This window comes from Amblyomma americanum, chromosome 4 (assembly GCF_052857255.1).
Source record: "Amblyomma americanum isolate KBUSLIRL-KWMA chromosome 4, ASM5285725v1, whole genome shotgun sequence".
Taxonomy (NCBI): domain Eukaryota; kingdom Metazoa; phylum Arthropoda; class Arachnida; order Ixodida; family Ixodidae; genus Amblyomma; species Amblyomma americanum.
The window spans coordinates 199,944,581-199,972,295 of record NC_135500.1 but is presented as its reverse complement, the minus strand read 5'-3'; the positions used below and the strand labels follow the sequence as shown (position 1 = coordinate 199,972,295).

At 46.5% G+C, this 27,715-nt stretch overlaps 2 protein-coding genes and 1 pseudogene across 2 annotated transcripts; 1 reads left to right on the top strand and 2 right to left on the bottom strand.

Annotated features, from left to right (window-relative positions):
- Positions 1-1,805: 1,805 nt before the first annotated feature.
- Positions 1,806-3,173, bottom strand: LOC144129046 (iripin-2 pseudogene; annotated as a pseudogene).
- Positions 3,174-10,950: 7,777 nt separating this feature from the next.
- On the bottom strand, positions 10,951-14,090 carry LOC144129969 (iripin-2-like). The gene is made up of 2 exons (XM_077664022.1): positions 14,081-14,090; positions 10,951-11,348 (listed from the first exon to the last, which is right to left on the bottom strand). Exons 1-2 carry the CDS (start codon positions 14,088-14,090, stop codon positions 10,951-10,953), a joined length of 408 nt encoding a protein of 135 aa, XP_077520148.1.
- A 4,323-nt stretch (positions 14,091-18,413) lies between these two features.
- Positions 18,414-23,321, top strand: LOC144127508 (iripin-2-like). The gene is made up of 3 exons (XM_077660503.1): positions 18,414-18,494; positions 19,560-20,426; positions 22,871-23,321. Exons 1-3 carry the CDS (start codon positions 18,436-18,438, stop codon positions 23,286-23,288), a joined length of 1,344 nt encoding a protein of 447 aa, XP_077516629.1. The 5' UTR covers positions 18,414-18,435; the 3' UTR covers positions 23,289-23,321.
- The last annotated feature ends 4,394 nt before the right edge of the window (positions 23,322-27,715 follow it).

Below are 27,715 nucleotides of genomic sequence, written 5' to 3'. Positions count from 1 at the left end.
TACCGCTGCTTGCGCAATGGTACAGCGGTTAAGAAATGCTCCACTGTACTGCTATAACAGGTGCTGCCACCGCTGGGACTTGTGCGACCCAAATTGCTCTTCCCGAGCAACATTTCGCGATCATCCGTTAATTTAACTGCTACACAATGTGGTCGGTAGGTTGTGATGACCCCACAACGTCACGTGACCTAGGTTGGGTACCTAGGTTGCTTCTCCGGAGTTGGCTGCCTGGGCCGCCCTATTTACCGCTCACAACGCCGATAATGCCGACGCCGACGACACGGGGCCTTTAAGTCTTTCGCGTTAACACATAAGCAAGCTGGCTGACGACTTCGGCGACGCCGGTACGCGCTCGTCTGATGACGTCTTCGGTATGGTCCAGAGGTTTCTGTCTGGCTGAGGCTATGTGACCTAATGCAGTTCTTCCTATGTGGATGCAACAATCGAGACTGTGCTGGCAGTAACGTAAAGAACAATAGAGGTTATGTTACAGACCCAGGACATTTAATTGATGAGACGCTTTTTAAGCCTAGTTCTTGTTAATTAGCGTTTGTCAGCAGTTTTTCCGGCATCGACGACGACAGAAAACGATACCAAAAACGTGGTGTTTGCTAAACTGCGAAAAAGCGACTTTGAAGTATTACGGCGTTTTTTGAAAAACTAGCAGTGTTTACGAACTGGGTGAAAACTTTGTCAGTCATTTAGTTCGCTAACCAAGCAATTTATTTCGGTTTCTGCCTGTGCATTATTAACTGCGGAACAAAATTACGAAGAGTGCAAGTTATTTTTTCTAAATAATTATCTATTTAACGGTATGACGCGATAGCGTTAACAGGTTAATGTCGACAAATGTCGAATTGGTCATTCTCTACTTTGCATTCATAGATCCCTGGGAGTCCTCGTAAATCTCCTGGCGCAGTGGTGCAGCGGTTAAGCGATGTGCCACTGCCCTGCGATGGCAGCTGCTGCCACCCGTGGGGCTTGTGGGACACAGGTCGCTCTTCTCGGGCAACCTCTCAGGTCCAATCGTCAATTTAGCTGCCACCTGCCACGAGGGGCAGTTCGCTCATGATCCGGTGGGAAGGTTGTGATGACACCACAAGGTCACGTAACCTAGGTGGCCGACCTAGGTTGCTTCTCGGGGATTTTTCGCTCAAAACTCCGCCGCCGCCGCCGCCGCCGAATTTTCGGCACACGAGAGCCTTAACGCTGTCGCTAGACATTTATGATGAGCTAGTCACTCGGCATCAGTTTGATAAAAAAGAAACACATTGTGAGACGAGCAGAAAGTGAACTCGAAAGAGCAAGCAGCCGCCGATTTTTAGCCCCTTTTGTTCAGCAGCGAAGTGTAAAATGGATGTAGGAAAGTGAGATATTGGGTGGGAAACCTTAGCCTATAAAATGAATCATCGCATCATCAGCGGACGGGCGACATGTTATTTCTGTGGCGTTGTGTAAATTATGGGACGTATACAAACATAGATAAATCAAAGATGGTAGTATATTAACAGACAAAAATGTACACGACTTGTGTGATAGTGAACGTGCTTGATAGCTTTTAGCGCTAAAGATGTTGTCACGCCTTATTATTGGACAAGTTTTGTTGTTATTGCGCACACAATCAGCGGCTCAACCATTACTAAGATACCTTTAAACCAAAGTAAGGCAGCCTGATTGGAAATTAGGTTGGTACAAGGCAAATTAGGCATTTATAAAAAAGCCTCTAGCTAGGTTTGCTTGTTACACAACGGATAGCTTTTTTTATTCTGAATTATTTGGCGGGGAATAAAAACGAACCTTGGAAATGCGGCAAAAGTATGCATACTTTATTACCTGACATTTACGCTGCGTGTTTTTTTTCTTAAACATTTAGTCGAGTGTGAGGTGTGGTATTGCTTCTTCAGTATAAATTTCTCTTGCGCCGAGAGCGGAGGACGATGTCTCGCACCTCAAAGACTGTGCACTTCACCGATGAAGAGGATGCGGTTGTTGCTCCTGTCTCGGATGTAGTAGAGGAAGGGCCGATCCACGGTGAACTGGATGGGTGGTGGCGGGGCGTGGAGAGCCGAGATAGGCGCGAAAGAGAGACCCGTCACGGCAGCCGCGATAGTCCCTTCTTCGTTCACCTCGACAGCCGCCTTGTGGACGGCGTCCGAGATGCGGACCAGCGTACTCTCGCTGATGCCGGTGAAGTTGGCGCCGCCTCCGAAAACGACGTTGAGTCCGAGGGCTCGCATGGCGGGCACTAGGCCGTAGCGAAGACTCATTTCGAACTTGGGTATCCTGAGCACGACCTCATTAAAAATAAGCTTGCTGCCGACATCTTGCAGAACATCAAGCGACAGGCCCTCTCTGAGCGCGGCGAGCCCCGTCGGGGAGTCCGGAAGCAGGACCACCATGCTGAACCTGTCTCCCGAGTACGGGATCTCCACGGCGGCGGCGTGGAGCGCGCCAAGGCGGGCGTACGGGAAGCGCCTTGTGAGGTGCATCGCTGGCTTACTGACCTCCGTGGTGCCCAGATTCAGGAACGGCTTGTTTACAGTTCTTGCCGGGTCGAACTTGGTCACCCAGGCCCCCTTGAAGTAGACGGCGTTGACGATGAATAGAATCATGTCCAACGGCTGACCCTCAGGTAGGATGCCGTCGATCTTTCCCCTTGTCTTTCCGCGTACCCAGGCGTTGACCTCAGCGGCCACTCTGGGACCTTCGTTGGCGAAGTCCACAGACCTCAGCTCCGCGTCAAAGATGTCATGGAGCTGTTAAATGTAGCTCTCGACGATTTGGAAGCTGTTCTGTGCCAGCACCATGTTGGCCACTTCCAGAGTGACGTTCGGTGAGGACATAAGCTCGAGAAGGTGCTTGTACGCCGCGAGAACTCTGGACTTCTCCGTGAGGCCGACCTGGTCGTGTCCGAGAACTGATGCGAGCTCGGCTTCCGAGCTTCCTCTGGCACCGGCGTAAGCCATGCCGAAGGCGGCGGCGATGCTCGTTGGCGAGAAGAAGACATTGGACGAGGGATTCTGGGTCGCCAGGTGCTTGAGGAGGTTCACGGCGAAGTGGTTGTGAGCTTTGGCGAGCAGTGCATCGTCGTTTTCTGACGAGACCAACGCGAGCGCCGCCAGAAATACCAACTTGGAGAACATCGTAGATGTTTTCCTCAGTCTGAAGGCCGCAGACGCCTCCTTTTTAAACCTTCTCGTGCTGGGCTGTTTTTTTTCCTTGTATTTTTATTTAAGCTTCGGCACGCGGCCGCCAACGAAGAAGCTCTCGGATTGCACCTCTATGCAGACGCAGCGCTGGACGACTGAAGTGCAGACGATTACTTCTATCTTTGCCGGCGCTTGAAGTTTATCTACTTCGAGCAGCGACGGCATTTTGTTTCCTCTGTCGTGGAAAGTCTTCCAAGGAAGCTCATGTTTTGTTGCCGAAGGCGGGGAGCAATACACGAGGGCTGCTTTGAGGCTGCGTTCGCTCTCGGATGACAGACACTATCACCACTTGCTGCCGCGGCAAAGCGTGGATGTTTTGTATTCAGTCCCGCATGCACTCAAGGACCCAGGGACCGACAGTAATAAAACAAATTATTGGATCCGGTTCTGGAAAGCAAACATGACTGACCGCTTCTGTTTATCTGCACCATTTTCTTCTTGCAGACAGAGATTATCGTCACTGTGCCTGAGACCTTGTTTTTCTAATTCGTGTCGAAGGTGTCGCTTCCGAGACCAGCTCATTGGCAAGAACCGTAAAAAGGTGAAATGAAATACGCTTGAATCACCAGGCTTCGAATGGTGCTTTATAAGGAAATAAGTTGTATTGGTCTTCTGCAATAACGTCGCTTTCGCAGCTTTTTTTTTTTGTACTAGCTCTAAGGAACGATGGGTCGCTCCCAAGACGTTCGACCGACCACAAATTGCGTACGAATGACTCAGAGGGGCTGTTATTTTCTCCGCAGCGGTGTTCGATAATCTGGGGAAAACCCGAGCTACTGTGCTCAATCGAAGCCGTTTTCAATGTACACGATGACGGCCACAAACTTAAGAATGACGATTAAACTGAGCGGGAACTGCACTTAGAAACACAAGCTTCTATTAACCCACGAACCGGAGCGTACTGCTAGAATTGAAATGCGCAGCATATGTTATGGTAGCCTGAGAGCGCTTTAATTGATATGTGGCGAAGGTTCCTATCTTTTGCTGGAAGGGTGTCGTCTCGCGTTAGACTCGCCACCGCTAAGTAGTCTTCTATCACCTGGATTGTTTTGCTCGCTTGCTGTGATTCTTTTTTTCCAAAAATTATTTATCATTGAAGGCGGGTCACAAGTATGCAGTCTATCTTCGATGCGCTCAAGCGTGAATATGGCAAATCTGAACACTCCTTCTGGAGCTATGTTGCAGCGCTTCGAAAAATCTAAAAATGTCTCAATGTGAGCAAGTTGGGTGTTACGGCTTGAGGGTAACGCTGCCATTGCTGTTGTTCTTCGGGTATTAAGCGGCACCCATCTACACCAGGGTATCACCTAAGAATCGGGAGACGTAGGAAGGGGACTGAGCACAACATAAGTTTGACAGGAGAAAATAAAATGTATAGGGTAACACACAAAATTGAGTATGAGCAGGTGGGCCGAGTGGGCGCTAGGTATGTTCTTAGCCGCCAATGCACTTCGCTTCCACCGAACAAACGCCAGGGAAATCACACATCCGTCACTTGTAACAAAAGTGGCACTGTCCCACTACTAACCTGTTTAGTATTTAATGTATCTGTAGTTCAAATCTGCTTTATTTGTAAATTAGTAATAAGTAAATCGTTGTTCCCAAATTACAAATAAAAACGCCATTTTTATAACAAAGACGGACATTCACCACCTGCTGTGAGTTTGCTCGGCGCTGAAGCCGACAAGAATTCGGCGCCTGGCGGTAGCGGGCCACTCACCGAACAATCCGGATTCATATATCGCTTGAACACAGGTATCACATCATCGTTCACTACTTGATTTTATTAGATCAGCCGGCCTTTCTTCAGTTATTTAAGCATCCTCCTCATCCATCATTTCATAACCTTTATGCCCTGAGTCAATAAACATCGCTTTAAAAAAAAGGCCAGTTAGAAGGGTATTTTTTGTGCGCGTTGTTTGACTGCCAATCTGTCATATTAGAAATTAGAAATAACAGTGCCTGTCGCTCAAGCTGCCATAGAAACCTAAAAACCTTGCTCGCTTGAACATGCCGCCTCATCTTCCTGAACGCCTTGAGTAGTACGAACTTTTTAACCAAAAATCTTGTTAAGCAAAGCCTGTATTCTTACGGCCGAAACAACGCATCATCGACAGCGACGTCCATTTGACACTTGGTTCCACAGATGTAGAATTTCCTCACACTATTAAGAGCTTTAGTGTACTTTTTGAGCAACGCATATAGTAGGCCGAAGAGTTTAAAGCACTTCTAATTAAACCTTATAAAACAGTTACAATATTGAGCAAATTACGTTTGTTTTGGCGGAAAAATAGCAAGCTATTAATTTAGAAGGAACATTGCTGAGCGTAGATAGCTGGGCTAGTCGGTTCTGGGTATAATTATGAGACATCCAGCGTTCGTGGTTTCCGGCGTTCGTAGTGTCTACTCTCTTTGTCCGTGTGTTTCTGTACACTGGAATGATGTCTCGTTATTTAGAAGTCCGTTTCTGTCACAGATGAGTTATTGTCACCTGTTGTGAAGTACTAAGACACGAACAAAAAAAGAAAACTTGTATAAACTGCAAAAATGAGCGGTGCGTCTGGCTACCAATGCGCCGTAGGACAAGGCATTAAATTTTAGCGCTTTAAACTTTGCACGCATAATTGCTCAGTATGATACTACGCTGTTAAAATGTTATCAAGCATCAGTTAAGCACAATGTCACATTCCCTCAGTACCTTCCAGGTCTGAATGCGAAAGAACGTGTTCGTTCCTTGCCAATGAATGCACATTGGTAGGTTTCTAGAGTCCGCACTATGGGCACCAAATGTTGTCCTACAAACTACCGTCACTTAAATTTTCCTGCATTAGATATTGTATAGGTGCTTCCAAATGTTTTTGTCTTTCTATATACGATCAATGTTAGTATATATAGTTGCTGGTTATTCGTTAGCTATCTATGTTTACTGTTTTTTCATGTTTACCGTGTGTGAATTGTCATAACTCGGTGTATTTGTTACGCTGTATGCCTTATAAGGAAACACAGACCTCGTCAAACCTAGTATGGTTTTTTTCTGCGCTTCCTCGGTATTCAAAATACTGAAATAAAATTTGATTTCATTTGATTAGATGCACCTCTTTTACTACGCGGACCTGGGAGTTTATCATGTAAATGTATCTTCGTGCTCCTCCTCTCATATGTGAACTGGTTTATGGGGGTTTAACGTCCCAAAGCGACTCAGGCTATGAGAGACGCCGTAGTGAAAGGCTCCGGGAATTTCGACCACCTGGGGTTCTTTAACGTGCACTGACATCGCACAGCACACGGGCCTCTAGAATTTCGCCTCCATCGAAATTCCACCGCCGCGGCCGGGATCGAACCCGCGTCTTCCGGGCCAGCAGCCGAGCGCCATAACCACTGAGCCACCGCGGCGGATGCATATGTGAACTGTGTAGATGTCTGGAACTTTATTTCACAATGCATAACCTCGGGCTATTTTGGGAAGAGACAGGAAAAAGGATAAAAATTAGGAGGACACTGGAAATTCTAAAGTGTGTTCGGCGAAAGCCTGTGGCCATTGCACTGCCTTGAGCCGCCGTTTACGCATTCGTTGATTGATCTTCCGCCGTTTCGTGCTGGGGAAATCTGCATTCCTGCGCTTGTCCAAACCGCTTGGTGCGGACGCACTGGGCCCCTTGCTTGGCTTGGGAGCCATCCGACTCACTCACTCGACTGTAACGACACGTCTGGCGAAGGAGCACCGTCGCACCGCGTACTCACTCCGCCTGCCGGTGCAGGTGACGTCACTATTGCTATGCGCAGCTGCGCATGCGCTTCGGCGCCGCCACCTCTCGCCGAGGGGCGAGGAGGGTGTGCTCCGGGGCGGGGGAGGGTCACAGCTGGCACTGTTACAGGCTTTCGATGTAACGGACGGACGGTCACCGCGAGTATGAGCCGTTAAAGGCTTTCGCATTAAAATTGCATCCTGCTGACGATGCCAGCGCCACGAGTAAGATTTCACAGTAAGTGCAGCGCCCTGATAATAGTAATGAACTTTCGCGTGAAATTGCAAGTATTGGAGAGGCCCTGATTAGTTCCGACCATATATGGTTTTTAATCGTGCACCAGATTCTCAGTACACACACGCTTTATCTCGTCTCTCTTAAACTGAGGTTGCCGCAGCCATGCGTTCAGCTGCTCAGCACGAGGCGCGCTTCGAATACGTGCCCCGTGCTCAGCAGCTGCACGCTACAGGCACTGAGTCGCCGCTGCAGTTTCAGCATAGTGAGGGAATGGCGGTTGCTTGCGGCGGTGAGTAGATTCTGCAGTCACACATGGCATGTCAGTACGATATCTGTGTAGAGGACTCATTAGAAGAGCGCTGTGTGGTGGTGTCCAAAACTCAAAGCGACGCGGTGGGAGGCCGCCGCAGCAGAGGGCAGCCGGACCATTTATACTGCAATGCTTTCATTAAACTACAATTTTTATTTATTGACCCTACTTTCCCTATTGGACTTTATATAGCGGTAGTGAGGAGACTAACAATAATGAAAAATTATAAAAATGTCGTAAAACAAAGATTAGGTATAAAAAATGCATTGAAAGCAGAGCACATCTAATACAAAAAACAGAAACTTTGCTGAAGACGAACTGTGGCGCCGGCGTGACAACTGAACCAACTAACGATAACTGAACCAGGAGTGTTAAACCTCTTACTAAATCTGGACACTACGAAAGCACCAGGGCCTGATGACATCTCTAACATATTCCTACATAGATATGCCGAGTGGATTGCTAAATTCCTAGTACTACTTTTTAACAAATCATTATCCACCTGCACCCTCCCTAGGGATTGGAAAACCGTCAATATAACACCGATACACAAATCAGGAAATAAATCTGACCCTTCGAACTTCACACCTATATCACTAACGAGCACAGTATGTAAGTTATTAGAACATATTGTTTTAAAACGCATAAACGCTTATATTCAAGTAAATGACATTTTAACCCCGTGTCAGCACGGCTTTCGTAAGGGCCTTTCTACTATTACTAGACTAATTGAAATAACACATGACATATCCACAAGCATTAAAAACCAAAAACAAATTGTCCTCATATTTTCAGACTTCTCGAAAGCATTTCATCGCGTCTCGCATACTAAACTTATTGCAAAACTTCAACTAAGTTTAGGAACCGGCCCTATACTAAACTGGATTAGACTAACTTAGTAATTTCATGCAATTTGTTGAAATTAACAACGACAAATCAGCCACAACTAAAGTTACATAGGGAGTACCCCAAGGAAGTGTCCTGGCCCCAGTACTATTCCTAATATTTATAAATGACCTATCACCTTGTGTTTCGCACAATATTAAACTTTTTGCAGATGACTGCGTCCTTTACAAGGAAATTAACTCTCTTGATGGCCATAGAGTTTTAAATAACGCCTTAGCAGCAGTGTCCCAGTGGTGTCAGGACTTGCAGATGGATATCAATTTAAATAAAACAGTTCTTTTATCTATAGCTTGGAAAAAGCACACATCAAGTTTTTAGTAAATGCTTGGTAATATTCATCTTGCATCTGTCCTTGAGCATAAGTACCTTGGTGTGAAACTAACTTCTGACTTCAGATGGGATTCGCATGTTAACATCATCCCATCTACTGCACTAAAACAACTGTTCTTCATTAACAGACGCCCTAAACTAGCACCTAGAAACAAAATTACTAGCATATAAAAGCATTGTCAGACCAATCCTAGAGTACGCCTGCAACGTTTGGTTTCGCTTTACTAACAAGCTCATTAAAAAAAAATTTAATGGGTGCAGAGAAAGGCACTAAGATGTGTAATCAATGTGTGCTACGCACCTTATTTGTTGTATCATTCAGAGCCCTTTCTGTTACAGTCCCTGATGGGACTGACAGTATCAAATAAAAAAATAATATCATTAATATGTTAACGAAGATGTAATCGCAATAAGCCTGCAATGAAAGGTGAACCGAAATAAAATTGCAAAGACCATTAAATCTGTACACATATGCTTCAATTTTGTAACTTAAAATGTAATTAAATAAGAGCAAGTTAGACCAAGCGGTACATCGCAGCAGCTTGGACTTCTAAGGGTCAATACGCATCTGCTAATCAAAGTACCATTTTCTCTTTATTTAATGTAGGTCGTTACACTGAAGCACGCCGTGGGTAATGGTGTTAATTGGGCGATGTATTACGCTTTCATCAGTGAAAAGTTTTTATTGTCGACGTTGTGCCAAGGCGTATGTCATTTATTTAAATGAAGGGTAATGTACGTCCCAAACCGAAACTTTGAAGGACCCAGGGCTTCTCATTTTAGCATGAGGAGCTAACATTATCGACCACAACACATAGACGTCCGCTGTGTAGATACTCATGAACCAAACTAGTAGTTGTTTATTCTATATATTTATTTATTTTCAAAGCGAAACGCTTATGGTCAACGCGGTCAAATGCGTATTAGAAAAGTTTTAAAATATGGCGCCCGCTTCTTGAAGTGAATAGGTGATTATTAGTTATTAGCTCAGAAAGCTGCGATGAGCAACATCGCCAACATTGAACACCTGGCTAATTACAATAATAGATATATTAGAAAGAATGTAAAGAATAATTTGTTGTTTGCCAGCTTTAAAAATGGGCAGAGAAAGCTTCCAATAGTAAGGAATTCCATTGGTGTGAAGTGAGTGTGAAAATTAACGACAGCTGCTTCTTTGTTATTTTAATAATTGAATGCTTATGTTACGTGGTCCTAAACTGGAATATGTTGGCTACCGCCCTATGGCTTTTAACATGCCTTCAAAGTCATTCGCAGTGATAGACACTGTGCGCAATTTGTTTGAAGAACATGAGATCTTACACACAAGGTTGTCGTACTCAGAAACGCTTCAACAGAACGACCTGCACTGATCGGCAATGTCAGCGGCACCACGAGCACCACGAGACACGTATACAAAGTTGGGTAGTTCCTTTGAAGTCAGAGGAGAACTTCTAAAATTTCTCTGGACAATTTTAGTAATCATGCCCAAATTGAGAGATTTATCTTTAGCAGCTTTAATTTTCCTTTTGAATTTCCTAGTAAAGCGGTAAATGCTGGAACCAGCCACGCAACACGTTACTGTACGTTTCGCCTTGTATAAATTTTTTTTTCTTCTTCAATGACGGCTTAGCACCCCGCGTAAATCGCCGTTTGTATCAGCCTCACGGGTGAGTTTTAAATATATTTTTCCTGTAGCTTTTTCGTTTGTCAAGAAAAATTACCAGTTATCAGCGACAGTTCGGCCTTCATATGTTTCGAAAACCGATACGCAAAATTTGTGAAGGCCTTTATTTATTCTACGGGAATCAGCTGTTGCTGAAGCAACAAATTCCTTTTTCTTAGACGGCTCACTTTATTTTCTACTTATAAAGTAACGTGGAGGGGTCAGGTGAAGTAACAAGCAGAAATTCTCAGAGCACCGATTTATTGAAAATCAGGTGTTCGACACGACTTAAGATAAGTGTGGTTTAGTATCAAAGCTCATACACTTCCCCCAAGAACAGGACGCGGCCGTCTTGGCACGGCTGATGTAGAACAAGAAAGGATGCTCGGCCGTAAACTCTAACGGTGGAGGCGGCTGGTAATTGGTAGATATGGGGGCGAACGAAGCGCCTGCCACCGCAGCAGCCACCGTGCCTTCTTCTTTGACATCAACGGCAGCCTTGTGCAAAACGTCCGAGAGACGGACGACGGTAGTTTCGCTGATTCCCTTTTAATTGGCCGACTCACCAAACACGTCGCTGAGTCCGAGCGTCCTCACTGCTGGGACGAGGTTGTACCGGGCCTGCAGGTAGAATTTCGGCAGCCGCAGGTTTATGTCGGTGAACGACGCGTGCTCACTAACGTTCCTCAGCAACTCGAGGCTCAGCTGATTCCTCAGCCTTGGTACGCCTGCCCTGTCGTCCGGTAGCACGATGGCCATGAATAGCTCTTCGCCCTGGTAAGGAACTTCCAGCGCGCTTGCGCCTTGATTGTCGAGCCTGAAGTACCTGAACTGACTGCGAACGTGCATGGCTGCCCTGGCGACCTCAGACGTTCCGAAGTTGAAGAACCTCTCAGACTTCGTGTAGTTTCGGTTGAACTTGGTCACCCAGAGTCCCTTGAACTTAGCTGTGTTGAGTAGAACCAGTAGGGAGTCGAGAGGTTGCTCTTCGGTAAGCAGATTTGTAATCTTGCCTCCAGTCTTCCCGCGGACCCAAGCGTTCACTTCGGAGACCGTGGCTGGCCCGAAGTCCACCGACCTGAGCTCAGCGCCAAATAATTCTCGCAGCTCTTGCTTGTAGGTGCCCAAGACGTGACGTCGGCTCGGGTTAAGACCAATTTGGCAAGATCCAAAGTGACATTCGGAGAGTTGGTGAGTTCTAGGATATTCTTGTAAGCGTTGAGGACGGACGACCGGTCGGTGAGGCCCACGGCGTTGTGGCCCAGCGCATATGCGAGCTCCGCTTCAGAGCTGCCTCTGGCTCCGGCGTATGTCAAGGCGAAGGTGAAAGTGACACTAGTCGGTGAAAAGAAGACGTTTTTTGGAGGATCCTCTTCAACAGCCAACTGCTTCAGCAGGTTAGGGCCGAACTGGTTGTGAGCTCTGGCAATCAGGACATCGTTGCTGTCTTCAGCGTGTCATGCAGCCATAAGGAACAGCAATACAATCTTAAGGACATTTCGGCTCCTCTAAAAGCAGTGGGTCCAATGGAGTGGACTTTTAGGGCTTGCGTGAGTTGGTTTTGTTTTCTGAATTCCGGTTTACCACGTAAACACTCCCCATAATGTATGCTCAGATGTGCCCCATCTTTACGCAAAAACCAGCTGCCATTTACTGCTGATTGCGAGGTTGTTATTCAATTTTGCTTATAGAATTCATAAAAAACTCATTCAAATAGAATAGCCACTTATATCACTCCGAGATCAACAAAAAAAATGCAAACTGGGCCAGCAAGGTTTTTGAGATCGCTCCACGAAGGCCAAATTACTATGGGCTGATGGATTGCTGGGCTTAAGCCCGATATTTATGCCGGTCACATCAAGGAACTGCCAGACAAACTTTGGGGGAACCAGTTTGCTGCTTTCTTGCTTATTTATATGCGAGAGGAGACGTTCGCTTTTTAGAAGAAGCCACCTGCCCTTCATTTTGCCCATCTAAAAAACAAATAACACTAAAGAAATGATTTGACAAGGCAGGCTGGAGGCAAGAAGCTTAAGAGACATGCGTTTACAGACAAGCAGGGAGCAGGGTGGATTGATCGTAACAATCGTAAGTTAAGGGTATTCTATGTGAAATCAAGAAGAGGAAATGATCATAGGCAAGACGGACCCAACTCCAAGGGGAAGACAAACATAGTATGGGGCGCAAGAGAGTTGGGGGGGGGGGGGGGGTACGAGTTAGCAACTTTGGGAGGGTAGGATGGCCACAGCTAGCACAAAACAATGTTTATTGGGAGAACGACGGAAGAGGCTGTGGCCTGCAGCGCAGATATTTAGTGTAGTGATCATGATGGTATCTGTAACACAGAGACCTTAACTTCCTGAAACTGCTGACAGCCTCATGTATTCTCTTTCAAAGTAAGTATGACATTGCTTCCCCTACCGAGTATTGGATTTTGACTGCATCTGTGTACATTGCTCTGCTCTGCACCGCACTATTCTTATGTTGGTATTTTCAAGTGAATAAACTTAGTGCGGTGAAATCATTAAGTGTTTACGTTTTACAGTGACGCACTTGCAAGGCTATATACCTGACGAAATCTTTGTGTCAGTCGTCCGCATGCTGCACTGGAGAAAATAAGGGATAAAATAGCATGAGTGTCTTTGCTATTGCCATCGCTCGAAGACACCTACATTCGCTCCTTGCGTCCAATGCTTCTTGAGCACGGGTGAGATTGATTAAGTTGGAAAGGACGCTGCAAACATTTTATTTGTAATTGCGGAATGACTCCAGAGCGGGGAGCTCCTGGCACCTTACTGGAAAGCACAGGAAGTTCACTGATTTTATTTTTTTTTCTTAGAACTACACCACTTGATCTGATTTTCTTATTTTTTATGCGTTCCTCCCCTCCTGGACTCTACTTACCGTAAAAAAAAAGAAAGCAAACGGAATTGTTTTTGATAAATGGAAAGGCGCAGTAGTAGTCGCACTTCTCCGGAATATAAATTTCCTTCTGAAGCGAAAGGCGTACAGGTGGACCCAGTAACCCCGTGTGGTGTAAAAAAATAACAAAAAGCCCAGCAGAGTGCTTCTCGAGACGGCGATTTGTACCGAGTGTTCGATTAATGCCACAAAGTTTGATATCGAAGTATTTTACGACGGCAGATGCCGTGAATGAGCAGCTAATGCGAATACCGTGTTTGGAGACGCTGATAGAGGCGATAGCCCCACAATCCTTTTCGGCAAGCCACCGCATCGTCCTAATGACCGTCAGACGTTCGTCTTCGCTATGAGTGATTTATCGCTTGAAGGGTGATCCAAAGATAACCTCCAACTACACAACCGGCTCCCTCTTGCAGAAGAAAGGAAATGAAAAACGCTGCTGGGGGGGGACTGTCGCTTGCATCGGCACGCAGGTTAGCAGGACACCGAAGAAAAAGCACGCCGGTTTGGGCAGGAGACAGTGCCCGATAGTCGAAGCATTATCAGTATTGCAGCACAACAGTTTTAAAAGCTCAGCGAGCGGCAATATGTGATACAGGCTACTTTCGGCCTTTCTGAAGCGAAAAGCTTCGCTACACTAGGTAAAGCAGTCGTCGCGTAGGCCGGAGAATGTCCTTGAACGACCTTCAGCCCAACCACGTTAGCCGAGTATGACCGTATGCGGTACATTTATGGGGCCGAATCCTTGATGTCTGACCTCGTCCCATGACCGTCAGTTGACCTTTGACCTTGCATTGACCTCTGACCTTTGACCTTTCACATTGGATACCTTTGGGTTGACCTTTCACCTTAAGAACATCCGATGGGTTGTCGTAAGACCATGTAATACGACGTCATAGCCACGTGGGTATATATAGAACGGCTGTCGCGAGCGTGTAGCCGAGCTGCCACGGACGAGCCTCAGACGCTTAGCAAGCGTGCTTGCTTTTCGCTGAATTCTACGGTTAGCAAAGTTAAGCCACTGCCAATTTTGTTTTCAATCTTTTTGTCATGCTCCTGCTAGTGGTTCGCATCATCTCTCAGAGAAATGAGAACTGAGATGTCGAGCGTTTCTTAGTCCAATACTTGCGAACGCTTTTGTATGCTGGTGCCTCTTAGGGACGATAAAAATTTGTGTGACTGGTTTTTCTGAGAAAAAGTACCTTCACATGAAAGAAGCCCTTCTGCGGCATCTATTATTAATTTGTTGAGCACTTACAGGCGCGAACGAAAGTAAACAAAGCAGGATCTTGCGTTCTAATTGTAATCACGCCTTTTCTGTTGTAAATGACTTCAAGTTATTTGTCGATGACAAAACGCACTAGCATCCACCACCTGCCTGCACATTCCACAGCCGCCATTATCAATTAGGCAGCGCGTGATATATGTCAGAAGGCAACAGCGTGCTCCGTTTAATTTTGTCGGCACCTGTATCCTAACAACTTGCATAGAGGCGCGTAGTCTGAACTATAGTTGTGCCATTTTACGTTAGGTTATAATCAATGCACGTATCTCGAATAAAGCGCATTTTAATTTTTGATAATATGCAACACTGATATCGCTTTTGTTCCCACAGGCCTCGTCACACATCTTGAAGCCGATTTTTAACGGAAAAGCGTCGCACGCATTCGAACGCGCCCGTTCACTCAAGAAAAATCTATTCCGACCATGCAGTACAAGCCATAGCGTCGAAAATAAGAAATACAAAAAGACAAGACATGAATAAGACGCCGATTGAGGTCGATTTTTAAACTTCACACAACAGCACCCTGAGCCGCATGCTAGCTCTTGTTTCAATAGCAGCTTATGCGCTAGTCCAATGTGTGACATAGCAAAGGGATACAGCACGGAGACCGTGTCTCTCACGATGTCCCGACTCTCCCGTGTCTTTATGTATTCTAGGGCAGTACATTACAGTAAAGGGAGCATCAGTTCTCTGGGGCAGTTCACCCACCAACTAAGCTAACAAGGACGACTGCTAGGAGAAGCGACACGACTTTATAACCCGGTAGGCCTTAACGAGCAGTTACTTTGTCCTTAGCTTCTATGTCAGCGCATTGTAAATTGGAAGAAGCTATGATGCCTCTATTTTCATTCGCCGTCGTTAGATTATATGTTAGGCTGCTAGTACAATATTCATGCTGTTAAATTGAATGACGCTAGCATACTGGCATTCAGAACAACAAAGACTTCATTGTCTCTCAGTTTCCTTTTTGCAGGCTACGTAGAGTTTACAACTGCGTGATAGGAAACGTTCAGTGGGATCCCACTCCGGTGTTAGCATGCTGAAAATGGCATCGCCTGAGAAGTCCTAATTGAAACAGCCCTTTCCCAATTGACCTTCGAGCCATGTTCCGTGGGTGACTGGTGCGCACACAGACGCAGATCGCTTTCTGTCGTCGACGGTGATGAGACATTAGAAATCATTAATCTCGCACCCCCTACACCCTTCTTTTCATCGCCTCCTGTCGCTGTGGCAGCTGGCCGTAATTGACTCTTCGCCTTTTGCACGCGGCCCTGTGTGCCCCGTCCGAGACAGCGCCCAATACGTGACGGGCATAGCGTGCTAGAAGTGTACAGGTCTACCGGTTAGTCGACTTGGCTTTATGTTTCGGTTTGCGTTTTTCGTATGGAGACACTATTGTCGGAGCGACCACAGGGAAGATGCATTGAGCGCATCATATTTTTTTCCACCCCAGAGTAGAGCGCTTTTTGACACCCGCAGATGCATGAATGGAAATAAGCTATGATCATAACAAGAATGAGAAGGCAACATTTAATTTAGGTCACCACGGTCACCTCTAGCGCATGTGCATGCCGAAATTGGTGGATGCCCGTGACCCGCTTTTATGGCGCCTATCTAAAATTGGCGGTAGGTTATTGATTCGTAACGCATACATCACATACTGACGTTTATCATTACCTTTGTCCGGGGAGAAAACAGCGGGCGAGTTAAAGTGAGCAATGACTACAGCCATTCGCGCTGACCGGCATCGACTGCTAGCTCGTTTGTGTTGCTTCATCCTGTTGTTTACACGCGTAGCAGCCGCATCGTTCTGCGTTGTACGTTATCGAACTTGAGTTGCGAGTAAGTGGGCGACCAAGCGAAATGCCTTAAGCGGTTTTTTTTTTGTGCACGCCTTGTGTGTTCACAACTTCGCAACGACTAGCTGCTCTCTAGGCTGTATCCGCCGATACCTTTGACCTCTGACTAAACTCGCATAAGTGTAAACCACGAGAGAATTTGATACCTATAAGCAAAATGGCCATTAAGCGTCACTGTAAGTATAGTGCGCTAATAGTTTACGGACAAGTTACTAAAAGCTTCGGGTCCATCCGTGCCGACTACCCTCGGTGCGCTGGTGTGTGACCGTGGTGCATGACGCGATAAAAACAGCAGTTATGACAACAACAAGATTATAGAGTAAAAAATAGAGAATGTCAGATGCTACATACGAGTAAGTGTCACGCCTACATAATTGTTGAAGATAAACTCCGGTCAGAAAATTACAGAAGAAAAGACAAGCAATCGGTTTCGATGATAGCCTGGCCTGCGTTAGCCTTCTGTGCACATTTCGTGAGTGCTGCCTTTTTTATCAATCGTTAAGTTTACGCGAACTGAATGAATTGCATTGTTGAAGGAAACTGATCTGGGAAGTTGTGTGACCAACGCTTGGATGCTGGCACACACAATCGAGTGGATTTTCTGAGCAGTGAATTGCGTTGTGTCATTATAACTTGTCCTGCAGAGATTTGTAAGCGAAGTGCTTCGCAAAGTACTACGAGGCTAGCTTACAGGTAGTGAATAATAGTCGCACCCTCGCAAGTTCAGTCCAACATGCTGGTTTCCTAGACTGCGAAGACGAATAGAGAATAGAATGTCTATAGAATTGGGCCAACTGGACGAGGAGCAGTAAGGTATCGTCCAGTATGAGGATTCAAGTCGCTGCTCTTCTACTTCTTCTCCAGAATATCTCAGAGCCTTGCTCGGTGCACGCTTGGCTGCAGCCTCCAAATGGGCATCCCACAGTTTTCCTTATAGATGCAGCCCCCATTGGTCCCACAAACACTACGCATTTATAATGGGTTTGAAAGCGAGATATTGAACGAATAACCAGTGTCTTAATAATTCACCGAAATAGTCAAGTCCGTGACACTCAGTGGAAAGTAAGCGCTGCCTATTGTAAGAGAAGAAACAGCATGGTCTGAAGTAAAACAGTCCACTTGAATAATTTCTTCCACCCTGTGGATTATTGACTTGTGGAATTAAGTGTTGTCTTTCTCTATGTCTCTCATTATTCTGTTTCTCGCTATATACATAGAATACCCCCCCCCCCCTCCCCACACGTTTTCGATGATTTGCTGATATCTGCGTGCTCGTAAGGTCTTTGTCGAGAATGGTTGCCGCCTTAGCTATGTTTTACTCAGCGCATTTTTTGAACGCTGCTCACGCGACAACCGATTCTTTAAAAGCAAGTGGCGTTTCCGCGTGCTACAAAAAACCAAAACAGCTTTTTTTTTCTGCCCTCCCTTAGCTGCAGTGATAGTTTTTCAATCTTCTAGATAAACCGTAGCACGGTGCTCTCGGGCAAGAGAAACGACGAAAAATACCTTCTCAGCAGCCTCAAAAAGAGGCCTAAACAAATGTCTAAGCAACGACGCACTTGCGCTTAGAGTAGAAGTCAAAGGGTCTTTTCTTTGCTGAGAAAATGTTGCTTTGAGGGCTGCGCATCGCAAAGGCATCTCTTACAGTTTCAGTCGTAATTCTCCGCTTGCAAAATCGAACAGACGCACGAATTGATATCGCACGTTGGTTCGTCCGCTTCGCGAAGCTCCCGTTATAAATTACGAAGACACCAGCGACCCAGCTGTTCCATTCAAAGACCACGACACGGCACGTCACCTTCGTTTTAGATGCACTGAGAAGAACGTCGAGTGTTTTGACACTTCGTTGCTCGATGATATCTTCAATAAAGGTGGTTCGGAAGGAAAGCTTTCAGTCGTCTCCTTGCGCATGTGGCGATACATTCTTTGAAGCCATTTTATGCTGTCGCACGGAGATATTCCTCGCTAATGGCTTCGAATGGGAACCTGCATGAACCTCGAGTACCGCAACGAGCGGGACCTGCTTGGTGAGCATCTATGCTTTTTCAGCAAGAAGACTTCGAAGATGTCGAGGCATAGTTGGAGTGCAACCGCATCTAAGGCGTCTGTAGTCAATATTCACTATCTTTTCATGGTCAATTTTTTCCTCATTTTGGTCTTGGCTGCCGATAATAAAAGGTGACCGAAATTAAAACAAACATTTAGTAACCTTAGGAGCCCTCAGCTTTAAGGGCAGTGCGTGGATTTTGTTTCTTCTTTGCTTGATTGGTTGTTTCAATAGTTTTACCTCTTGTACTGAAACGCCCACTTTTTTCTTTTCTGAAATGCTTTGTAGCGGGCTGCATGGTATATCCGCCTCAGCCTCAATGTCTGCAGACACTTTGTTTGCGTAACAGGAATGTAGTGAATTCAAAAGAATCGTTGGTTATATCCAGACAGAAACAATAAATTTGCTTGGTTAACAGAAAACGAGGCCTTCAGTGACAGGAGGAAACTTTGTGTAAGCTTTCGTAATCAGCCAGAAGAGAGATAGAGGAAGCGTGAGAAACAAATCACGGTTAAAATCTTCGATAAAACTTTGAACCATACAGAATAATTAACCTTACATAGTATTTTAATCAGTATAGCAAGCACTTGGTCAAAGCGCGTTTCACGATTACGAAGAAGCTGCAGAACTTTCATCCTTTATCATGCTTAAGTACGCACACCACCTGAGTAATATTAATCATATTTCAAAACTCGAAGCTACACGCACAAAATGATAGCACGTACTGTGCTTTCCTGCATCAAGCTCGCGAGTGAATTCATGGCATGTGTACTTTCCAGTGACTTCTCTGGCCTCTTCTTGTATCTCTGTATCTCAGTTGGCATAAAAAAAGTTGTGTGGATGCTAGCAGTTACTCCGATTTTACATCTTATTTTCAATCTGCTGATGATCTGTTCATTATCACACATCGATAACTGTGCAGAGCAACTATAGGCACTTGATTATCTGATGAAACCCAAGTTAATCCAGATCAACTGGATTGCCAACGCTAGCCAAGACAGTCGATGTCGATTCCGAGCAATTCAATTCTTTCGTCTCGTTACAGGATTTTAATAATGAAGGGAGAGGTGGTGCTGGTCTTGGTCACTGTCGCCGCCTGCCTTGACTGGAAGCAGACAGGAATGCCCGCTGCCAGCAACCACTTGGCCATTCGCCTTCTGCATGCACTGCCGAAAAGGAGTAACATGTTCTACTCTCCGTACAGCATTTTGGCAGCAATGACAATGGCCTACGCCGGCGCAAATGGGAACACGCGGGAAGAACTCTACTATGCCCTAGGTTACAGGTGGGCCCACATCCCGAGGGATAAGGTCTTGCACGAGCAAAGTGACTACTTGCAAAGACTGCTTGCCCGATCCAACTCGACGTTGAACATTGCCAACGCAGCTGCAATTCAGCAGCGCTTTGACGTCCTGCCTGCTTTCACGAACACGTTGAAAAAAATGTTCGGCAACCACGTGATTGCCTTGGACTTTGGGGGGAAGCCGGCGAAAGCCGCGGAGGATATTAACAAGTGGGTCGAGCACCAGACCAACGGTCACATTACGAACCTATTCGGGAGGACTATTCCAGCCAACACGAAACTGATGCTGCTAAACTGCGTCTACTTCAAGGGAGTTTGGATGACGAAATTCAGGAACGCGGGCACCAAGAGGCGGCCATTTTACAATCGGGGCTCTAGATGGACCGTTGTGGAAACAATGGTAGGTCAAGTCAAGGCCTCTCACGGTGCCTCTGAGGAGTTGGATGCTGAAATCCTTGATTTGCCGTATCAAGGAGGAGACTACACGATGACGATTATTTTACCTAGAGACAAAGAAGGCATCGACAAACTGAACAACCTTTCCCTGCATGCCCTGGACGTGGCACTGGGGCATCTTAAGGAGGGAGTTGTCACGGTGTACCTTCCAAGGTAAATTGAACTTCTCCCACTATCTGCGAAATGGGACGAAAGAACCGAGGTTTCTCTACTCTGGTATCCCCGTTTTGTTTACGACACATTTTGCTACCACAGGAGCAGTGGTAAGTTTCATGTAGCACAAACACCGGCGACGTTACCTGTCAGCGTTGTCAAGTTCTATAAAGGTTCCACTACTATAAATTCTGAGTTACTATGTCAGGAGCTCTAGTAGTTGCAAAAGGAGTCCACGAACTGTTGTATGTGCGTCTGCTGCTTCTGTTAATGCCACCATGGCCTCTGTAGCCGCATATGTCGGACACTCGAGTGCAGGACTCTGCACAAACACAAGCGCATTACCATTCCGATTGAACACGATGTCTGCGACAGAGAGTAGCGGTCCATAATATCCTTCAAACCTGGATCGGGAATCGATGGGGCGTCAGTGGTTTAAGTAGACCGGTCGGTGAAGCAGGTAAAGGAATTACAGGAAAGAAAGATGATGATTCTTTACTCGAAGTGGAGTCAAGGACCCATTTCCCAAGCATTTCACCCTCAAGAAGCCGAGCACCAAAATTATTCCGGAGCCCTCCACTACGGCCCCTCATTCTTTCTTTCTTCTTTCACTCCCTCCTTTATCCCTTCCCTTAGGGCGCGGTTCAGGTGTCCAACGATATATGAGACAGATACTACGCCATTTCCTTTCCCACAAAAACCAATTATTGTTATTAAGCCGTGCACCAGACCAGGGGAAGGCTTGTACCCATTGTGTCACCGGTAGGTACCAGGCGGCACTGGGGATCCAACCTCACACCTCCCGCATGTGGGACGGATGCTCAAGCCACCAGGCCACCGCTGCGGTACATCTTACATGTTGCGCCAGATGCTTTTTTTTCTATAGTGTGTGCATTTCATTCACTGCTGAGGCCAAACTTTCCAATTTTCGAACATGTTGAGGTAGTAGCACGTGGTGACAGCGACAAACCGAAAGGAGAGAGGTACATTTTCCAACGGCTTTGACAATTGTCTCATCACAGAGCGCGGAATCACGGGGCGTTGGCTGTAGCTACCTCTGGCTTCGAAGACTGGATATGCTCTGTCTTATTCCATGATGCCATCAAGACTGCATGATACGCTGTAACTGTCGTGTGCCTCCTGTAATTTGCGCTTTGCTGCTTGCCTCTTTCGTCCAGTGCTGTGGTCGCTGAGCAGAACATCTTCTCGTTAACTTCCAGGCATTTTTTTTTGTCCTCATCTCTCTGCATGCGGCTGGCTGGAGGTCATTTTTTTTTTACAGCATAGGTTTCCGCTCACTGACGCTTCGGTTACCCCTCATTTGTGGTTGATGCGCGACAAAGTGATCTCCCAAGCCTGCGTGCCGGGGCCGGGGAGAAACGTCGTTTCTGATGGAAATTTAAGTTGATCAATCAATCAATCAATCAATCAATCAATCAATCAATCAATCAATCAATCAATCAATCAATCAATCAATCAATCAATCAATTCCCGTACTCACTGCCCGTTTCACAGCTGAGAGGTTCGTAATATAGTATCGCCGAGTTCGACGACTTCTCAGTTCTTCTGGCAGCTGAAAATCTCTTTGCAATTCCTGCTCTCTTTTCATGGCCCATATTTTAGAGTGCAGCAACCAGTAACCTAAGGAAACATCCTGGATTCAGTTTCGTCATCTGTGTGGCATGTTTTCATGGAAAAGCACTTAACTTGGCCAAATTCTACATAGAGTAAATCTCCAAAACTCAGTTCATTTTCACAAAGCTTTAGAAAGTAAAACAGTTCCCAAATAGTTCCCAATAGTTCCCAAACCATGTATCCCGTAAGGAGCATAAATAGGGAAATAGGGCTCAAGAAACAAGGAAAATAGGATGGGCACTAGCCACTGGTTGGTTAGTATCCGTCATAACGAGGATATGTGGTGGATAAGCCGGCTACGGCTAAGTTAGAATAGCTCGCCTCTACAGCACATTAACTTCTGAAGTAATACGGGCAGTTTAGCTGGGTGGCCTTGCATTTTTGAAAGAGCCCCAACAGAAGAAAGTCGAAGCTCGATACGGACACCCCAAGCGCCGACTCGCAAGCAGGGGTTTAATAAAAAAACTATGAATTTATACACGATACCGACAGAAGGTGCGCACAAAACAAGACAAATCAGTCAGGTCTGTCTAAATATCATTCTTTTTCATTCAAGGCGATTTCTGGGCAGCTAACTAACGTGTGCTTATTCTTGTAGATACTGTATAGGCTAAACAAAGCAGTGTTTTTAACAAACAGGGTCGTGTTTCAGTGCTCGGATAAATGGGGAAGTGGCCTTCTTTTCCAAAAAAGGCAGGCTATGCTCCCGCAAGCGCACATTTAAGAATCGGCCAGTTACTTCAATATGCGTCGGCCATACGAAAATGAAATTCTGTGGGAAAATAAGCGCCTTTAATTCTCATATGCAGGTTTAAGGTCGACTCTATGGTCCACCTCAAGAAGGAGCTCGGCATCTTAGGTCTGAAGAGTATCTTCGACCCCCACAAAGCCGACCTGTCTGGCATCACGGACCACGAGGGACTTCACGTGGACGACGTGGTGCACAAGGTGGTCATCGAAGTGGATGAGAACGGGAGCACGGCGGCAGCCGTTACCGGTACAACCTTGCACAAGTCCGTCCATGTACCGCGCATCATCCGGGTCGACCACCCGTTCATGTTTCTCATTCGAAGGAGAAAGGACGGCACCATACTCTTCGTGGGCAAGGTTGAGGCTTTGTACTCAGACGCGCTTCCGTCTTCAAATGATGACAGTCATCTTGTTCAATTCCGCAGAAACCGAAAATACCAAAAATACAGGAAACTGCAGAAACACCGGAATACTTGAAAAATAAATCGACTCCACTGGGCGGGGCTTTTGTAGCACGTGTTTCCGCCGCTTATTGGTGCTGTTCTGCGGGAAGCCTTCCGCATAAGTCTACTGACCGGCGTCACTGAACGGCGTCGTAGCGCCGCAATAAAATTTTTGTTCAGGGTCTCTTTCTTTATTGAAGTTCTGAAAGGCGCAAAAGACACACACACACACACAGGAAAAAAGGGGGATGACACGAAGGCGCTCTTTGTGTCATCCCCTTTTTTCCTGGGTGTGTGTCTTTTGCACCTTTCAGAACTTCAATCGTGAACCAACTAGCCCCAAAGCAAGTTCTCTTTCTTTCTTTTCGATTTTTATGATGGTGGACAAATTCGAAAAAGTGCGCTTGTGAAATGATTTTCTTTTGTAGCGGGTGGCTGGCTAAACAGCTGTAGTGATTGAAATGACTTACCAGGAAGCTTTCTGTAGAAAATAGTTAGTTTTTTTTCCCTCGCTTCAGGTATGGTGCATTTTCATTCACACAACAACCTCGCTCAGGGAAATCCTGAACCTGTCGAACAGATGAAAACGCAGCAAAAATTTGCGAAGGGTTCTAGGATTAAGCTTCAAGATCATAATGACGAAACTTAACTGCTTTGCGAACAAATGTTTAGATGTTTCGACCCATAAATTTCCCGAGTTGTTTCAAAGTAAGGAAAAGCGTCCGTTCCGTCACAATGCGCCAACGCACAAAGCCTTGCGAGTGAAACAATTTTCAGAGAAAACAGCATGGCACAGTTCAGCCATCCCAAATGTTCATCAGATCACAATTCGTGCGGATTTTTATTTTTATTTTTTCGAACGAGTGACTGGAAACGCGTTTGACCCACTCTGTTGCGTATACAAACGCTGCGGCGGGGGGTACGCGGTGCTTTTAGGAATCGGGGGTTTTAGAGCACATCTTGCATTCGTCACAATACTCCTGCGGATCAATGGTGATCCAGGGTTTTCTCAACAAGATAACACTTCTGTTGACACCCATCGAGGCATGCTCGTGAAAAATCTGTCACCAGTGCTTGATGAAACTCTGATGTTTTTTGTGACCGGGAAAGATATGTGTGCACTTCAATACCCGGATGAACATAACCCGTAACATGACGTCACAAGACAACAATAAGCTGATAAAAAAAAAGTAGTCTACCTCAATGATCGTCAAACATGGCAGAGCCGTCCGCCATATGGCCGCACCGAGACCTTTTCGGAAACCTTTTTTTTTACCTCCGTCCTCCTTGCCACTAAGGGCCTATGGGAGAGAACAGTTCGTCAAAATGGGCCGCGTGGTGTGATGACTTTGATGCCGTGCTTTATTATGAATGTGAAACTGGAAACGTTTTCTGCACATGTTCGGACGATGTGGCGATGGCCATGGCGGTGACCGCTGATGTGTGCCCGCGTTAGGACTTCCCAGAAAAAATTTCGACACACGCTCGTGTTGGACGACAAGTGCTACCTCAACAGCTCTAATGCTGACGTCATAAATGCGATGATGGCAACGCTCGCGCATAATTGTGTACTCGCCACAAGTACTAAATTGTAGTCCCGCTCTGCGGATCCCCACTGGGGAGCTAATATATAGATACGCAACCGAAACCTCTTCATTTTACTGTGGGAGGTGAAGGAAGGTCCTGGATAGTTTTCATTTTGGTTCCGACTGCCACGACTGGACTCTGTTCTCGCGAACTTCAGTCACGTTGTGAACTGGCTGCGCGAAATATTCCAGTTCGCGTTCGTAAAAAGCCTGGGACGCACACAACTTTCCAATGGAAGGTCAGCGGTATTAGCCAAGGCGGCCAGCTCGTGCTCGTTCCAAGGTGAGCTGCACCACCAAGGGTGCACGTTAGGGGGCACCACTAGGACGTTAGACACCTTTAGCATACTGTGTACCGTGTTACCGTTACCGGAGTACCGGAAGCCCGCCTACCGTCAGTCCGCACGCGCTCATTGGTCCTGATTCAGCATTCGCGGGCGCAGCTGCCTAAAGCCCCTCAATGAAGCAAAAGTAACGAGGGGCTTTGAACTTTCCGGCTTCCCTCCTCTCCTAGCGCTCCTGCGGATAACCGAGCTTCCCACTGGCCGAGGCGCCGTGGTCACGTGTTAGCGCGCGCTTTTTGGCTCCGCACCAGACGCAGGCGCCATTGTCGTGGGTTGAAATCGCACTTCGTTTTCTTTTTGGGCGAGAGTTTCGGCGGGAAGCGTTTCTCCAGCTTTGACGATGTCTACGCGCTGCGGCGACGCCGAGCTTCTATTGCGCTTACAGGTGCAACAACCGAAGAAGGCAGTGAGAAAATGCTTTTCGTCATTCCGTCCGTAAAAAGCAATGCCGCTCGACGAAAGGTTTGGCTTCGTAACATCGGCCAGGAAAACATTGATAATGTGCTGGATCCGCGTCTTTACGATGTGAGTGGCCGCTCTTCAGCTGAGTGGCCGCTCTTCGGAGGATTTGATGTGAAGCGCGAGCGACTACTGTCTCAATGCCGTTTGGCATTGTTGTAGATGGATTCGCTCGTTGTAAACTAGGAAGCACAACATGCATCACCAACTAGCCCGGCAGCTTGCTCTCCTGAAATAGATTCGCTCGGTCGCGGTCAACGAAAGCCGTGCTCCTCATTGTGTTAACCCCGCCGTTCACGCTGCTGCCTCTGCTAGGCTCTGCACGTGTAGTTTTGATGTTACGGGCATCACGTGGCGTATTGGTTTGGTACAAGTCAGACCCGTTCGCGGGCTCGACTCAAAACTTGCGCTTCATGCTGTTTGAGCTCCGCCGTTTATGCTGCTCGATGTGCAGGTCTAGCTTTCATGTTTCGCGCATACATCGCTGGACGTATTTGTTTTCTTGCAGTTGGAATCCTTCGCTCACGAACTCGATACAAAAGAGGCGATTCTCGCTGTTTGAACGACGCTGTTCATGCAGCTCGCGGTGCAGACCTAGCTTTCATGTTGTGCGCATTGCTGACCGTATTTGTTCTGATAGGCTTTATAATGAAATCGATCGTTACTGTGCCTAGGCACAGTAACGGCAGATATAGCTTGAATACTGCATATCTGCGTGGATATTACTTGAAAATGCATGCGAGGACCTCCGTTAAGCGTAGTTGCATGCGCGTCTAATGAGCATGCGCATGCGCGCGGGCTCCCGGTACTCCGGTACCGGTAACACGGTACATGTTATGCTAAAGGTCTCTATTAGTGTGTGACAGGCGGTGTCGCTGAAGTTGGCGCCTGTCCTGTTGTGTTCTTGTGCCTCTCTTGTCCTTGTTCCTTTCGCGCGCCGTCCTGACATCAACTACAGCTATGAACCAACTAGCCCAAACCAAAGCACTTCTTGAGTTAATATCCCTGCTTAGTGGCGATGGTGAACTCCGGCTGTTCATCATCATAAGGTTTCATACTTTTCTTGTAAATCAGACACCGCGCAGTGCTCGCAGGTGGACGCTCAACCGATAAGACCTACACAGAGAACATACGCACAACGACGTAACGAACGACGTCTGCGCATTTTTATTTTTTTGTGCTTTCTTTTTCGTTTGCGTGTTCATCTTTCTTGATGCTCCACAAGCGCCTGGTTCTTAAAGGCAGACTTCTCTGAACAGGGGTGCCTTTAGTGCGTTGCATGCTCCAGTCGAGGCAGAAGACTTGTCGTTGTACAGTCGCGCATAAAAGTTTGCGGGCTGCAGACTCGGGGGAAAAAATATTTCTGCGTTGCCTCGCTAGTCAGTCATCTGCTACTGCCTCGACCGGATGGAGCGCGCGAGGGCCCTCATGCTTCATTGCTTTTCATTTAACTTCTTTTCCCGACCACGCAGAAACAATTTTTTTTCTCTCGAATCCGCATCCCGCAAACTTTTGTCGAATACTGTACACAGAAGCAATACTCTGTCTTCCATGACAGGACCGGCGAAATTTTTGCACGTGACCTTAGAGCGTTCGAGGCTTCCGCTTCGTGTTATTTTGTCCGCGCTAAAGCTATAATTCAAAACTCGCTGCAGTTCACTGAGTTCAGTAATGTCCACATGCTTTCCAGTCGGTCATGCAGCTACCGATAAATAACGAAGTTGTGACGCGGTGGCCCCTTTTCAGCGTTATTTGTGACGCGTTGCATTTTTAGCAAATGAAAAGTGGGCTCATGTATTGAAGCACCGAGTGGGAGAGCTCTCTATTCAAGGGCTTCGTTTTTTTCTTTGTCTATCAGCGTGTTTATGACCTACTCATAGCTCGTCTCACTTGGGGGATGATGGAGAAAAACGTAGGGAAGGGAGGAGGCCAGGGAGAAAGGAAATAAAATTGAAGAGGAAAAATAGGAAAGTCGAGCTGATATTTGGAGATAGGACCACCTCAACAAGTGCAACAAAGACTTATAGCGACGGTGAGACCGTGACGCTACCAAGTTTTAAAAAGAAAGCACT